This window comes from Dendropsophus ebraccatus, chromosome 9, assembly GCF_027789765.1.
Source record: "Dendropsophus ebraccatus isolate aDenEbr1 chromosome 9, aDenEbr1.pat, whole genome shotgun sequence".
NCBI lineage: Eukaryota > Metazoa > Chordata > Amphibia > Anura > Hylidae > Dendropsophus > Dendropsophus ebraccatus.
In genome coordinates, this window is record NC_091462.1 from 11,185,055 (window position 1) to 11,200,893 (window position 15,839).

General features: G+C 53.3%; 1 protein-coding gene and 1 long non-coding RNA gene across 3 annotated transcripts in view; one reads left to right on the top strand and one right to left on the bottom strand.

Annotated features, from left to right (window-relative positions):
• IHH (Indian hedgehog signaling molecule) overlaps positions 1-8,558 on the bottom strand; it is a 60,390-nt gene extending 51,832 nt beyond the window's left edge. For both annotated transcript variants that reach the window (XM_069982518.1, XM_069982519.1), the window contains exon 1: positions 8,042-8,558. In XM_069982518.1, the coding sequence (XP_069838619.1) occupies positions 8,042-8,344 (303 nt within the window). In that variant the 5' untranslated portion in view covers positions 8,345-8,558. The remainder of the gene's footprint in view (positions 1-8,041) is intronic.
• Positions 1-15,839, top strand: part of LOC138800674 (uncharacterized) — a 185,935-nt gene that overhangs the window by 115,913 nt on the left and 54,183 nt on the right. The gene's annotated exons all lie outside the window — the stretch shown is intronic.

Genomic DNA, 15,839 nt, shown 5'->3' on the forward strand with positions numbered 1-15,839 from the left:
GCATAATACAGGATGTCACTCAGGATCAGTAATGTAATGTATGTACACAGTGACCCCACCAGCAGAATAGTGAGTGCAGCTCTGGGATATAAAACAGGATGTAACTCAGGATCAGTAATTTAATGTATGTACACACTGACCCCACCAGCAGAATAGTGAGTGCAGCTCTGGAGTATAATACAGGACGTAACTCAGGATCAGTAATGTAATGTATGTACACAGTGACCACACCAGCAGAATAGTGAGTGCAGCTCTGGGGTATAATACAGGATGTCACTCAGGATCAGTAATGTAATGTATGTACACAGTGACCACACCAGCAGAATAGTGAGTGCAGCTCTGGAGTATAATACAGGACGTAACTCAGGATCAGTAATGTAATGTATGTACACAGTGACCACACCAGCAGAATAGTGAGTGCAGCTCTGGGGTATAATACAGGACGTCACTCAGGATCAGTAATGTAATGTATGTACACAGTGACCCCACCAGCAGAATAGTGAGTGCAGCTCTGGAGTATAATACAGGACGTAACTCAGGATCAGTAATGTAATATATGTCCACACTGACCCCACCAGCAGAATAGTGAGTGCAGCTCTGGAGTATAATACAGGACGTAACTCAGAATCAGTAATGTAATGTTTTCTTTTACAAAATGACAGAACTTTTTACGCTGATTAATCCTGTATATACTGGGAACTCTATAAGGAAATCCCTCTTACTCTGGACTTTTAGCTTGAGGACATTTTATGAGAACACTTGTGATAGAAGACGCGGACATTCCTCAGATACAGATTTATAACCTGAGATAAGAAGCCATATAGTTAAACCAGTAACCTGGAGATCAGTCAGGAGCCGGCTGTGTGCAGTAGTCCCTTCCCAATCATTCCCTGCCCTTACATCTCCCCATTCTCAACATATGGAAAGTAATAGTATTTTTTCTGTGGAGACTAATTCCTTCTATATCTCTATAATGGCCGGAGCTTCCCTTTACTGATCCAGATCCAACAATGGCTGCCGCACTGGAATACTGCAGGTCTGGCAGTCAGTGTGTGGAAGAGTCGGGATTCTGCCCTAAATCTAAATACAGTGGCCAATGACTGTCCAGACATGCTGGGAATTGTAGTCTTTCAACAACCAGAGGGCCTTGGGGATCACAGGAAATGGCTGCTGCCCCCATGCCAACTCTTCCGAGGTCTCCCACTGATCTTTGTATTGGCACATCTGACCAATGCCGCCTGTGATTGGCGCAGAGCTTGGAATAGCCAGCACAGGATTATCCTCCTTATAAGTGAGGATCTGCAGATCATCTCCAGCAAAATGCACACCAGTAAATTTATGGCGCTGTCTTTATAGTCAGTCTCTGGTTTCCCATAGCAACCAATCACAGCTCAGCTTTCATGACTCATATTGCGCTGGTAAAATAAAAGCTGCTCTCTGATTGGTTGCTATGGGCAACAGAGCCATTGCCTCTTTACACAGGTTTTTGAAGGGTATATTTATGGCAATGTCTGTTTTAAGATCCACTTTGTTGCCCATGGCATCCAATCATAGCTCAGCTTTCATTGCTCATAGCATCCAATCACAGCTCAGCTTTCATTGCTCATAGCATCCAATCACAGCTCAGCTTTCATTGCTCATAGCATCCAATCACAGCTCAGCTTTCATTGCTCATAGCATCCAATCACAGCTCAGCTTTCATTGCTCATAGCATCCAATCACAGCTCAGCTTTCATTGCCCATAGTAACCAATCACAGCTCAGCTTTCATTGCCCATAGTAACCAATAACAGATCAGCTTTCATGCTTCACATTGCTCTGGTAAACTGAAAGCTGAGCTGTCATTGGTTGCTATGGGCAACACAGAATCTTGATAAATTTCCCCTATAGAAACATGTGTAAAGAGAAACTAGGTTTATTGCCCACAGCAACCAATCACAGCTCAGCTTTCAGTTTACCAGAGACATGAAAGCTGAGCTGTGATTGGTTACTATGGGCAATGAAAGCTGACCTGTGATTGGTTACTATGGGCAATGAAAGCTGACCTGTGATTGGATACTATGGGCAATAAAAGCTGACCTGTGATTGGATACTATGGGCAATAAAAGCTGACCTGTGATTAGATGCTATGGGCAACAAAGTGGAACTTACTACAGACAGTGCCATAAATCTCCCCTACAAAAACCTGTGTAAAGAGGCAATAGCCCTGTTGCCCATAGCAACCAACCACAGCTCAGCTTTCATTTTACCAGAGCACTGTGAGGCATGAAAGCTGAGCCGTGATTGGTTGCTATGGGAAACAGAGAGGATCTTACTATAAGACAGCGCTCTAAATCTCCTCTCCAAAAACCTGTGTCAAGAAGCAATAGATTGTTTGCCCATAGCCACCAATCAGCGATCAGCTTTCATTTTAGAGATGAGAGATGAAAGCTGAGCTGTGATTGGTTACTATGAGTAATAATAGCTGAGCTGTGATTGGTTACTATGAGTAATAATAGCTGAGCTGTGATTGGTTACTATGAGTAATAATAGCTGAGCTGTGATTGGTTACTATGAGCAATGGAAGCCGAGCTGTGATCGGTTTCTATTGGCAACAAGGAGACGGACTAGTGGTGTCTTACCACTATCTCTCCCTTTTACTTTAATTTTTGCAACAAATCTGCTAATAGTGCACTGCTATTCTGATGAAGAGGACCTCTGTTCCTCGAAACGCGCAAATATTGTGCACTTTTAATAAATATTTTTACTTTATTCAGCCTCTATTTGGAGTCTTTTGGGCAGCGCTAACATTTATGGATTAGCCACGCACCATTTTTGTACCTAGACTAGCCTTATTCCCACGGGCCCCCACTTGGGAGCATCCCGTTTGGGCTATCCTAGTTGGCCTGCAGCCCTGCACTCTCCACCGAAGCACCATATCCTGGCATCTTCTGAAGACCTGGTACCCATTTGGGTGATATGCATAAAGCCCAAGGGGCTTGAAGGTGAGCACCCCATCAGCACCTTGCATTTTTAACTGACTTGTTTGTACGGTATCACACGAGGCGCTGCTGCCTGGCTTTTTTCTCTCTCCCTTGTTTAGCTATGTAAAGAGAGACTGTAAGAACCTCTAGACAAACCAACAATCACATAAGACATTCCTGTTGAGTTCTATAGGGAGACAATGAAGGTCATGTGACCCATGAAGGCAACAAGCGATGCTGGGCATCACTGCAAGCATCAGCGTTCAGCCTCGGCCTATGGCGGCGTGCCCTGTGATGGCGCAGCTACCGTCCTCTACCACCAGCCCAGTGTATCGCTCACTAGTGTCCTGTTATAGGGTGCAGTGTATCTGCAGGCCCTGCACTCCATACGTGTGCACCACTGAGCATAAGGTTTTCTCATTGTCCCCCGTCCCCCCCCCCCCCCCCCCCCGTCTCTGTATATATGGGCAGGCGTTATATAGCTGCCTTGTAGCATCTAGAGGACATATGTAAGACCCTAAACCAAACTCAGATCCTCATAGAGATATATGGGGGCACTCCGACTCCCCTATTCCTGACCCCCTTTCAACTCCAGATTCTTACTATAGAGTTCCTATGACCTCCCTGCAGTGAACCTGCTGTTGGCTGTTGCTCTCTGTACAACCTGTTGGCAATTTACAACCAGTGTAAAGTCCATGTGACAAGTAGATGTCACAACTCAAGGGACAGAATGTGGCGGATCAGACTGTATGTGGAGGTAGTGAATCCATCAGATTGTCACCCAGAACACTGGCCTCATCTGTCCCCAGCAGTCCCATGTAACAGATATTGTATAAGCACAATACTGACAATCCAGCAACCTATAACTAACAATGAGGCTGATGGTGGAAGAACACTACAGCTTATAGGAGAAAGCAGGTATCAGTCACAGCATGCTGGGAATTGTAGTTCACCAGCAACCTCAGACTCACTGGTTGTAGATCTTTGTAATAAGGAGTTGCAGGACTTGCAGGTTTTTGTAGTTCCACTACATAGCTTTACATTGCAGACATATTCCCAGACTTTCTATTAACATTCAATAAAGCCTAAAATAACAATCCAGCAACTAAAACCAGATCATAGAGGAGACTGAGAGCCCGACCAGCAATGACTGCGAGAACCAGATCATAGTATATGTCTATAGTCACTATAATACTGCAGGTTACTATGTGTCAGTATATGTCTATAGTCACTATAACACTGCAGGTTACTATGTATCAGTATATGCCTATAGTCACTATAATACTGCAGGTTACTATGTATCAGTATATGTCTATAGTCACTATAATATTACAGGTTACTATGTATCAGTATATGTCTCTGTATACACTATAACATTACAGGTTACTATGTATCTGTATACAGTATGTCTATATATTTACTGTGATTCAAGCTAAACATTCCCAGAAGCAAAACAAACAAGAAGTGCTGCCATCACATAATCCAGAACCTGGGGTGATGCCTGGCATTATCTGCTACTGGGACTCCCCCATAGCTCCCCCAGCCTCTCCCTGCCAGGTCCTCAGCCCTCTCCCTATCTATGCTCAGACCCGGGTCCCCCATTCTCATCTCCAGTATCAGGACTCCAGATGAACCTCTTCTATGTCCCATTCATTTATAACTTAATGCCACCTCTAAACTCTGTCACCCCCCACCTGTGCCAGGCTTCATGCTTCCCTCCTGTCACCCCCCCACCTGTGCCAGGCTTCATGCTTCCCTCCTGTCACCCCCCCACCTGTGCCAGGCTTCATGCTTCCCTCCTGTCACCCCCCACCTGTGCCAGGCTTCATGCTTCCCTCCTGTCACCCCCCACCTGTGCCAGGCTTCATGCTTCCCTCCTGTCACCCCCACCTATGCCAGGCTTAATGCTTCCCTCCTGTCACCCCCCCACCTGTGCCAGGCTTCATGCTTCCCTCTTGTCACCTGGGTCACCCTTAGCAACACCTGTATTCTTCACCCACCTGCACAGCCTTGTTATCCCTCACCTGTTCCAGTCTTTACCCTTCACTTATCTCCTATTACTTGTGCCAGCCTGGTTACTTCCCACTCTTCTATCACTTACACCCCCCTCATCTGTGCCAGTCTTTATCCTTCCCTGCTGTCTTCTATTAACTCTGGTTCCCTGGTCCCTTTCCCCCTATCCCGTCACCTGTCCCAGTCTAACCCCTTCTTTCTCTCTCCTGTCAACTGTGCCAGTCTCCTCCCCTCTGTCCTTTTACCTGTGCCAGTCTCATCCCCTCTGTCCTTTCAACTGTGCCAGTCTCATCCCCTCTGTCCTTTTACCTGTGCCAGTCTCATCCCCTCTGTCCTTTCAACTGTGCCAGTCTCATCCCCTCTGTCCTTTCAACTGTGCCAGTCTCATCCCCTCTGTCCTTTTACCTGTGCCAGTCTCCTCCCCTCTGTCCTTTAACCTGTGCCAGTCTCATCCCCTCTGTCCTTTCAACTGTGCCAGTCTCATCCCCTCTGTCCTTTCAACTGTGCCAGTCTCATCCCCTCTGTCCTTTCACCTGTGCCAGTCTCATCTCCTCTGTCCTTTCAACTGTGCCAGTCTCATCCCCTCTGTCCTTTCACCTGTGCCAGTCTCATCCCCTCTGTCCTTTCACCTGTGCCAGTCTCATCCCCTCTGTCCTTTCACCCTTGCCAGCTTTCATCCTTTTTTCTTACCTTTTGTGACTTGTGCCAGTCTCATCCCTTCTCTCCTATCACCTGTGCCAGTCTCATCCATTCTCTCCTCTATCACCTGTGCCAGTCTCATCCCTTTTCTGTTCTATCCCCTGTGCCACTCTCATCCCTTCTTTCCTCTATCACCTGTGCCACTCTCATCCCTTCTGTCTTCTATCACCTGTGCCAGTCTCATCCCTTCTCTCCTTTATATCACCTGTGCCAGTCTCATCCCTTCTCTGTTCTATCCCCTGTGCCACTCTCATCCCTTCTCTCTTCTGTCACCTGTGCCACTCTCATCCCTTCTCTGTTCTATCACCTGTGCCACTCTCATCCCTTCTGTTCTATCACCTGTGCCACTCTCATCCCTTCTGTTCTATCACCTGTGCCACTCTCATCCTTCTCTCCTCTATATCACCTGTGCCAGTCTCATCCCTTCTCTGTTCTATTCCCTGTGCCACTCTCATCCCTTCTCTCTTCTATCACCTGTGCCACTCTCATCCCTTCTGTTCTATCACCTGTGCCACTCTCATCCCTTCTCTCTTCTGTCACCTGTGCCAGTCTCATCCCTTCTCTCCTCTATCACCTGTGCCACTCTCATCCCTTCTCTTCTGTCACCTGTGCCAGTCTCATCCCTTCTCTTCTGTCACCTGTGCCAGTCTCATCCCTTCTCTCTTCTATCACCTGTGCCAGTCTCATCCCTTCTCTCTTCTGTCACCTGTGCCAGTCTCATCCCTTCTCTCTTCTATCACCTGTGCCACTCTCATCCCTTCTCTTTTCTGTCACCTGTGCCAGTCTTATCCCTTCTCTCTTCTGTCACCTGTGCCAGTCTAATCCCTTCTCTGTTCTATTCCCTGTGCCACTCTCATCCCTTCTCTCTTCTATCACCTGTGCCAGTCTCATCCCTTCTCTCTTCTGTCACCTGTGCCAGTCTCATCCCTTCTCTCTTATGTCACCTGTGCCACTCTCATCCCTTCTCTGTTCTATTCCCTGTGCCACTCTCATCCCTTCTCTCTTCTGTCACCTGTGCCAGTCTCATCCCTTCTCTGTTCTATTCCCTGTGTCACTCTCATCCCTTCTCTCTTCTGTCACCTGTGCCAGTCTCATCCCTTCTCTCTTCTATCACCTGTGCCACTCTCATCCCTTCTCTCTTCTGTCACCTGTGCCACTCTCATCCTTCTCTCTTCTGTCACCTGTGCCAGTCTCATCCCTTCTCCCTTCTGTCACCTGTGCCACTCTCATCCCTTCTCTCTTCTGTCACCTGTGCCACTCTCATCCTTCTCTCTTCTGTCACCTGTGCCAGTCTCATCCCTTCTCCCTTCTGTCACCTGTGCCACTCTCATCCCTTCCTCTTCTATCACCTGTGCCACTCTCATCCCTTCTCTCTTGTCACCTGTGCCAGTCTCATCCCTACTCTCTTCTATCACCTGTGCCAGTCTCATCCCTTCTCTCTTCTATCACCTGTGCCAGTCTCATCCCTTCTCTGTTCTATTCCCTGTGCCACTCTCATCCTTCTCTCTTCTGTCACCTGTGCCAGTCTCATCCCTTCTCTTCTATCACCTGTGCCAGTCTCATCCCTTCTCTCTTCTGTCACCTGTGCCACTCTCATCCCTTCTCTCTTCTATCACCTGTGCCAGTCTCATCCCTTCTCTCTTCTGTCACCTGTGCCACTCTCATCCCTTCTCTGTTCTATTCCCTGTGCCACTCTCATCCTTCTCTCTTCTGTCACCTGTGCCAGTCTCATCCCTTCTCTCTTCTGTCACCTGTGCCACTCTCATCCCTTCTCTCTTCTGTCACCTGTGCCAGTTCTCAATTGGTAGCAAAGACATCACAAAGAACCAGAAATGATATCCATGGTTGCGCCCCCTTCAGGATCTGGTCCAACACCCCAATAGTCTGCAGGAACGGAATCGGAGGCAGCACCGCGAGCACCAAGGCAGCCGGGAAACGGGGTCTAACCGGGAAACGGGGTCTAACCGGAACTGCTGCATGTGTGAATAGACGGGATCATATTATGGAGGGGGCTGCCTTTTTACTTTTTTTGTCTGTGCCAATCTCATCCCTTCTCTCTTCTATCATCTGTGCCAGTCTTATCCCAACTCTTCTCCTCTATCGCCTGTGCCCTCTCACCCCTCACTCTCCGGTCACCTGTGCCCTCTCACCGGTCACCTGTGCCCTCTTACCCCCCTCACTCTCCGGTCCCCTGTGCCCTCTCCTCTCCGGTCCCCTGTGCCCTCTCCGGTCCCCTGTGCCCTCTCCGGTCCCCTGTGCCCTCTCCGGTCCCCTGTGCCCTCTCCGGTCCCCTGTGCCCTCTCCGGTCCCCTGTGCCCTCTCCTCTCCGGTCACCTGTGCCCTCTCCGGTCACCTGTGCCCTCTCACCTGGGTCATGAGCCGGTCGGCCCCGGTGTTCTCCTCGTCCTTGAAGATAATGTCCGCGTTGTAGTTTGGGGTGAGCTCCTTGAAGCGCTCCGAGTTGCGGGCGATCTTGCCCTCGTACCTCCCGCTGGCTCCCAGCGTCTTCTCGGGCACATTGGGGCTGAACTGCTTGTAGGAGAGCGGGCTGAGCTTGGCCGGTCTGCGCCTCCTGCCCACCACCCTGCCCGGCCCACAGCCGCTCACCTCCGGGCTGAGGAGCAGCGCCGCGCCGCAGAGCAGCAGCACCGGCAGGGGGGGCAGCTGCATGGGGCGTCCGGTGCTCCCTGTGCCGCCCTGGATCACGGGAGCCCCATCCGCCCGGGGTCACTCCTGGGATGTCCGGGCTCCGCTGATGCCGGTAGCTCCGGGTGTCTCCGCTGCCGTCTCTCTGTGTTGCGCCCTGCGCTGTCCGCCCCGAATAAATAGTTCAGGCGGTTTGTTTTGGCACCTGGATCACACGGGGAGGAGGGGGGGGGGGGGGGCTGCTCCTTACCGGGGTCTGCGGAGCTCACACTCACTCCCACTGCCGCCAGCGGTCATCATCATCCTCACCACCACCCCCGGGATGTCACCGAGCTGTCACCGACACATGCCAACCGGGGAGGGGGCACCTGGACCAGCCCTGACACATGCCAACCGGAGAGGGGGCACCTGGACCAGCCCTGACACATGCCAACCACCAGGGAGGGGGCACCTGGACCAGCCCTGACACATGCCAACCGGGGAGGGGGCACCTGGACCAGCCCTGACACATGCCAACCGGGGAGGGGGCACCTGGACCAGCCCTGATATATGCCAACCGGGGAGGGGGCACCTGGACCAGCCCAGATACATGCCAACCGGGGAGGGGGCACCTGGACCAGCCCAGATACATGCCAACCGGGGAGGGGGCACCTGGACCAGCCCTGATACATGCCAACCCGGGGAGGGGGCACCTGGACCAGCCCTGACACATGCCAACCGGGGAGGGGGCACCTGGACCAGCCCTGACACATGCCAACCGGGGAGGGGGCACCTGGACCAGCCCCGACACATGCCAACCGGGGAGGGGGCACCTGGACCAGCCCTGACACATGCCAACCGGGGAGGGGGCACCTGGACCAGCCCTGACACATGCCAACCGGGGAGGGGGCACCTGGACCAGCCCCGACACATGCCAACCGGGGAGGGGGCACCTGGACCAGCCCTGACACATGCCAACCGGGGAGGGGGCACCTGGACCAGCCCTGATACATGCCAACCGGGGAGGGGGCACCTGGACCAGCCCTGATACATGCCAACCACCAGGGAGGGGGCACCTGGACCAGCCCTGACACATGCCAACCGGGGAGGGGGCACCTGGACCAGCGCAGATACATGCCAATCGGGGAGGGGGCACCTGGACCAGCCCTGATACATGCCAACCGGGGAGGGGGCACCTGGACCAGCCCTGATACATGCCAACCGGGGAGGGGGCACCTGGACCAGCGCAGATACATGCCAACCGGGGAGGGGGCACCTGGACCAGCCCTGATACATGCCAACCGGGGAGGGGGCACCTGGACCAGCCCTGACACATGCCAACCGGGGAGGGGGCACCTGGACCAGCCCTGACACATGCCAACCACCAGGGAGGGGGCACCTGGACCAGCCCTGACACATGCCAACCGGGGAGGGGGCACCTGGACCAGCCCTGACACATGCCAACCGGGGAGGGGGCACCTGGACCAGCCCCAACACATGCCAACCGGGGAGGGGGCACCTGGACCAGCCCTGATATATGCCAACCCGGGGAGGGGGCACCTGGACCAGCCCTGACACATGCCAACCGGGGAGGGGGCACCTGGACCAGCCCTGACACATGCCAACCGGGGAGGGGGCACCTGGACCAGCCCCGACACATGCCAACCGGGGAGGGGGCACCTGGACCAGCCCTGACACATGCCAACCGGGGAGGGGGCACCTGGACCAGCCCTGACACATGCCAACCGGGGAGGGGCACCTGGACCAGCCCCAACACATGCCGACCAGGGAGGGAGCACCTGGACCAGCCCCGACACATGTCGATCGGGGAGGGGGCACCTGGACCAGCCCAGATACATGCCAACCGAGGAGGGGGCACCTGGTCCAGCCCCGACACATGCCAACCGAGGAGGGGGCACCTGGACCAGCCCCGCCACATGCCAACCGGGGAGGGGGCACCTGGACCAGCCCAGATACATGCCAACCGGGTAGGGGGCACCTGGACCAGCCCCGACACATGTCGATCGGGGAGGGGGCACCTGGACCAGCCCAGATACATGCCAACCGAGGAGGGGGCACCTGGTCCAGCCCCGACACATGCCAACCGAGGAGGGGGCACCTGGACCAGCCCCGCCACATGCCAACCGGGGAGGGGGCACCTGGACCAGCCCAGATACATGCCAACCGGGTAGGGGGCACCTGGACCAGCCCCGACACATGCCAACCGGGGAGGGGGCACCTGGACCAGCCCCGACACATGCCAACCACCGGGGAGGGGGCACCTGGACCAGCCCGACACCTGCCGACCGGGGAGGGGGCACCTGGACCAGCCCCGACACATGCCAACCAGGGAGGGGGCACCCGGACCAGCTCCGACACATGCCAACCGGGGAGGGGGCACCTGGACCAGCCCCGGCACATGCCAACCACCGGGGAGGGGGCACCTGGACCAGCCCTGATACATGCCAACCGGGGAGGGGGTACCTGGACCAGCCCAGACACATGCCAACTGGGGAGGGGGCACCTGGACCAGCCCTGATACATGCCAACCGGGGAGGGGGCACCTGGACCAGCCCCGACACATGCCAACCGGGGAGGGGGCACCTGGACCAGCCCCTTCACATGCCAACCGGGGAGTGGGCACCTGGACCAGCCCGACACATGCAGACCGGGGAGGGGGCACCTGGACCAGCCCCGACACATGCCAACAGGGGAGGGGGGCACCTGGACCAGCCCCGACACATGCCAACTGGGGAGGGGGCACCTGGACCAGCCCAGACACATGCCAACTGGGGAGGAGGCACCTGGACCAGCCCAGATACATGCCGACCGGGGAGGAGGCACCTGGACCAGCCCTGATATATATTGGGGGGCACCTGGTGCTGATATGCTGTAATACTGGGGGGCACCTGGGGCTGATATAATGTAATACTGGGGGGCACCTGGGGCTGATATCCTGTAATACTGGGGGGCACTTGGGGCTGGAGCAGCCCTGATATACAGTAATACTGGGGGGCACCTGGGGCTGATATAATGTAATACTGGGGGGCACCTGGGGCTGGAGCAGCCCTGATATACAGTAATACTGGGGGGCACCTGGGGCTGATATAATGTAATACTGGGGGGCACCTGGGGCTGATATGCTGTAATACTGGGGGGCACCTGGGGCTGATATAATGTAATACTGGGGGGCACCTGGGGCTGGAGCAGCCCTGATATACAGTAATACTGGGGGGCACCTGGGGCTGATATAATGTAATACTGGGGGGCACCTGGGGCTGATATACTCTAATACTGGGGGGCACCTGGGGCTGATATGCTGTAATACTGGGGGGCACCTGGGGCTGATATAATGTAATACTGGGGGGCACCTGGGGCTGGAGCAGACCTGATATACAAGAATACTGGGGGGCACTTGGGGCTGATATAATGTAATACTGGGGGGCACCTGGGGCTGATATAATGTAATACTGGGGGGCACCTGGGGCTGATATAATGTAATACTGGGGGGCACCTGGGGCTGGAACAGCCCTGATATACAGTAATACTGGGGGGATTTGGGGATTCCCCATGCAGTGTTTTGCTATTTGCATCTCTGACCCAAATTGGGGGCACTTGGGGCAGATACCACCTTGATAAAGTGACACCAGTTCTGTCCTTCTATACCCGGTGCAGCTTTCCATCACACTGTAACCCAGTTTGCTGCTCTAATGTAGAACCACAATTCCCAGCCTGCCTTGCCACCATACATGTTGCCAATGCAGTCTTTCTTCTCAGTGTTTTAACCCTCTGTTGGTCTGACAGTGCCGGCAGTGTCCCCCTACCTGTGCCAGTACTGGTCTAATCCCTGACTGGTGCCTGTGGACTATACTGGGGGCTGCTGGTCAGTCATACAGCAGGATGCAGACATCAGGACATGGCTCTATGATTTATCCCACAGGCAATAGAGGGTTAAATCCCTTTGGTGATGATGTATTACTGGCTGGAGAGTGAAGCCCCCTGCTGAGACCTCTCCCTGTCCTGCCCTGTGCTCCCACCTCTGCTGCTATCCTATGGTCAGTATGTGGCAGCTTGTCTGTGAGAACCGGAAGGCGTCGGATACAGATCAAACCAGGGGCGCTGATCCTCTGTTACTCCCTGTTATCAGCCAAATCAGGCTACAGGGTGGCTGTCCCATTATGGATGCTGAATGTATAGATAGCAACGAGAACAAAGCCCACACCTGTATGCTCCGTACTGGTATATCACTGAGGGGCACCTGGACCACATGAATGCTCCGCACTGATACATCACTTAGGGGCACCTGGTGCTGGACTTCACTTTCCTTTTCCTCTTCTCTTTCCTCCATGATGATTTTTTGCAGCCACAATTCATCTCTTGTGAATCTGCCAGACAAACATCTTAGGCTAACTTCCACTTTTTTTGTGTCATGTGCAGTAAAGTCAGTAGGTATTTGGGTTGCCCCCTGTATATAGGACCTGCTCTGCCCCCATATAGTGGTAATGCCACCTGTGCTCTTCCCCCATAGTAATAATCCCCCATGGTTTGTCCACATATAATAATCCCCCCATGCAGTCCCCATAGTAATAATCCCACCTTTGAAGCCCCCATAGTAATAATCCCCCTGTGCTCTTCCCCCATAGTAACAATCCCCCCTGTGCTGTCCCCATAGTAATAATCCCACCTGTGCTGTCCCCATAGTAATAACCCCCCCTGTACTCTTCCCCCATAGTAACAATACCCCGTGATCTTCCCTCATAGTAACAATCCCCCTGTGCTGTCCCCATAGTAATAATCCCCCCTGTGCGGTCCCCATATTAATAACCCCCCTGTGCTCTTCCCCCATAGTAACAATACCCCCTGTGATCTCCCCTCATAGTAACAATTCCCCCTGTGCTGTCCCCATAGTAATAATCCCACCTGTGCTGTCCCCATAGTAATAACCCCCCCTGTACTCTTCCCCCATAGTAACAATACCCCGTGATCTTCCCTCATAGTAACAATCCCCCCTGTGCTGTCCCCATAGTAATAATCCCCCCTGTGCGGTCCCCATATTAATAACCCCCCTGTGCTCTTCCCCCATAGTAACAATACCCCCTGTGATCTTCCCTCATAGTAACAATCCCCCCTGTGCTATCCCCATAGTAACAATCCCCCCTGTGCTGTCCCAATAGTAATAATCCCCCCTGTGCTCTTTCCATAGTAATAAGCCCCCCTGTGTCCCCCCCCCCCCGGTAATAAGCCCCCCTGTACTCCCCCTGGTAATAAGCCCCCCTGTGCTCCCCACATAGTAATAAGCCCCCTTGTGCTCCCCACATAGTAATAAGCCCCCCTGTGCTCCCCACATAGTAATAAGCCCCCCTGTGCTCCCCACATAGTAATAATCCCACTTGTGCTGTCCCCATAGTAATAACCCCCCCTGTGCTCTTCCCCCATAGTAACAATACCCCTGTGATCTTCCCTCATGGTAACAATCCCCCCTGTGCTGTCCCCATAATAATAATCCCCCCTGTGCTGTCACAATAGTAATAATCCCACCTGTGCTGTCCCCATAGTAATAATCCCACCTGTGCTGTCCCCATAGTAATAATCCCCCCTGTGCTCATCCTATAGTAATAAGACCCCCTGTGTTGCCCCCCTGGTAATAAGCCTCCCTGTGCTCTCCCCCTGGTAATAAGCCCCCCCCTGTGCTCCCCACATAGTAATAAGCCCCCCTGTGCTCCCCACATAGTAATAATCCCTCCTGTGCTGTCCCCATAGTAATAATCCCACCTGTGCAGTCCCCATAGTAATAATACCCCCTGTGCTGTCCCCATAGTAATAATCCTCCCTGTGCTCTCCCCATAGTAATAAGCATCTCTGTTCTCCCCCCCCTGGTAATAAGCCCCCCCCTGTGCTCCCCCCATAGTAATAAGCCCCCCTGTGCTCCCCCGCATAGTAATAAACCCCCCTCCGCTCCCCCCATAGTAATAAACCCCCCTCTGCTACCCCCTATAGTAATAAGCCCCCCATCCTTTGTCCATATAGTAATAAACCCCCCCCCCCCCCCCCCCCCGCCAATTGCTAAACACACAAACAAAAAAGAACCTTTATACTCACCTTGTTATAGAATACAGCGGGTCCCTCTCTTCTCCAGCCTGCGAGGAGCAGGCAGCTGCCACCCCCGCACACATGTGCACCCTCCTGCAGGCGCAGTGATATGACGTCATTGCACCTGCTGGAGGGAGAAGATGTGCGCAGGGACGGCGGCTTGACAGGGGCTAAGTGTGGTCCAGGGCGGGGATCGGTGTGGTGGCGGCGATCTGGGCAAGTAATGGGATGGAGGGGCAGATGATGGGGCAGCCGGGCAGGGGTGCGCGCCCCTAGGTGAGGTCCGGGGGTGCCACCAGCGCCCCCTAGCATGACCTGGACCACATGAATGCTCTGCACTGGTATATCACTGACCACATGAATGCTCTGCACTGGTATATCACTGAGGGGCACCTGGTGCTGGACCACATGAATGCTCTGCACTGGTATATCACTGACCACATAAATGCTCTGCACTGGTATATCACTGACCACATGAATGCTCTGCACTAGTATATCACTGACCACATGAATGCTCTGCATTGGTATATCACTGAGGGGCACCTGGTGCTGGACCACATGAATGCTCTGCACTGGTATATCACTGACCACATGAATGCTCTGCACTGGTATATCACTGACCACATGAATGCTCTGCACTGGTATATCACTGACCACATGAATGCTCTGCACTGGTATATCACTCACCACATGAATGCTCTGCACTGGTATATCACTGACCACATGAATGCTCTGCACTGGTATATCACTGAGGGGCACCTGGTGCTGGACCACATGAATGCTCTGCACTGGTATATCACTGAGGGGCACCTGGTGCTGGACCACATGAATGCTCTGCACTGGTATATCACTGACTACATGAATGCTCTGCACTGGTATATCACTGACCACATGAATGCTCTGCACTGGTATATCACTGACCACATGAATGCTCTGCACTGGTATATCACTGACCCCATGAATGCTCTGCACTGGTATATCACTGAGGGGCACCTGGTGCTGGACCACATGAATGCTCTGCACTGGTATATCACTGACTACATGAATGCTCTGCACTGGTATATCACTGACCACATGAATGCTCTGCACTGGTATATCACTGACCACATGAATGCTCTGCACTGGTATATCACTGACCCCATGAATGCTCTGCACTGGTATATCACTGAGGGGCACCTGGTGCTGGACCACATGAATGCTCTGCACTGGTATATCACTGACTACATGAATGCTCTGCACTGGTATATCACTGACCACATGAATGCTCTGCACTGGTATATCACTGACCACATGAATGCTCTGCACTGGTATATCACTGACCACATGAATGCTCTGCACTGGTATATCACTGAGGGGCACCTGGTGCTGGACCACATGAATGCTCTGCACTGGTATATCACTGACTACATGAATGCTCTGCACTGGTATATCACTGACCACATGAATGCTC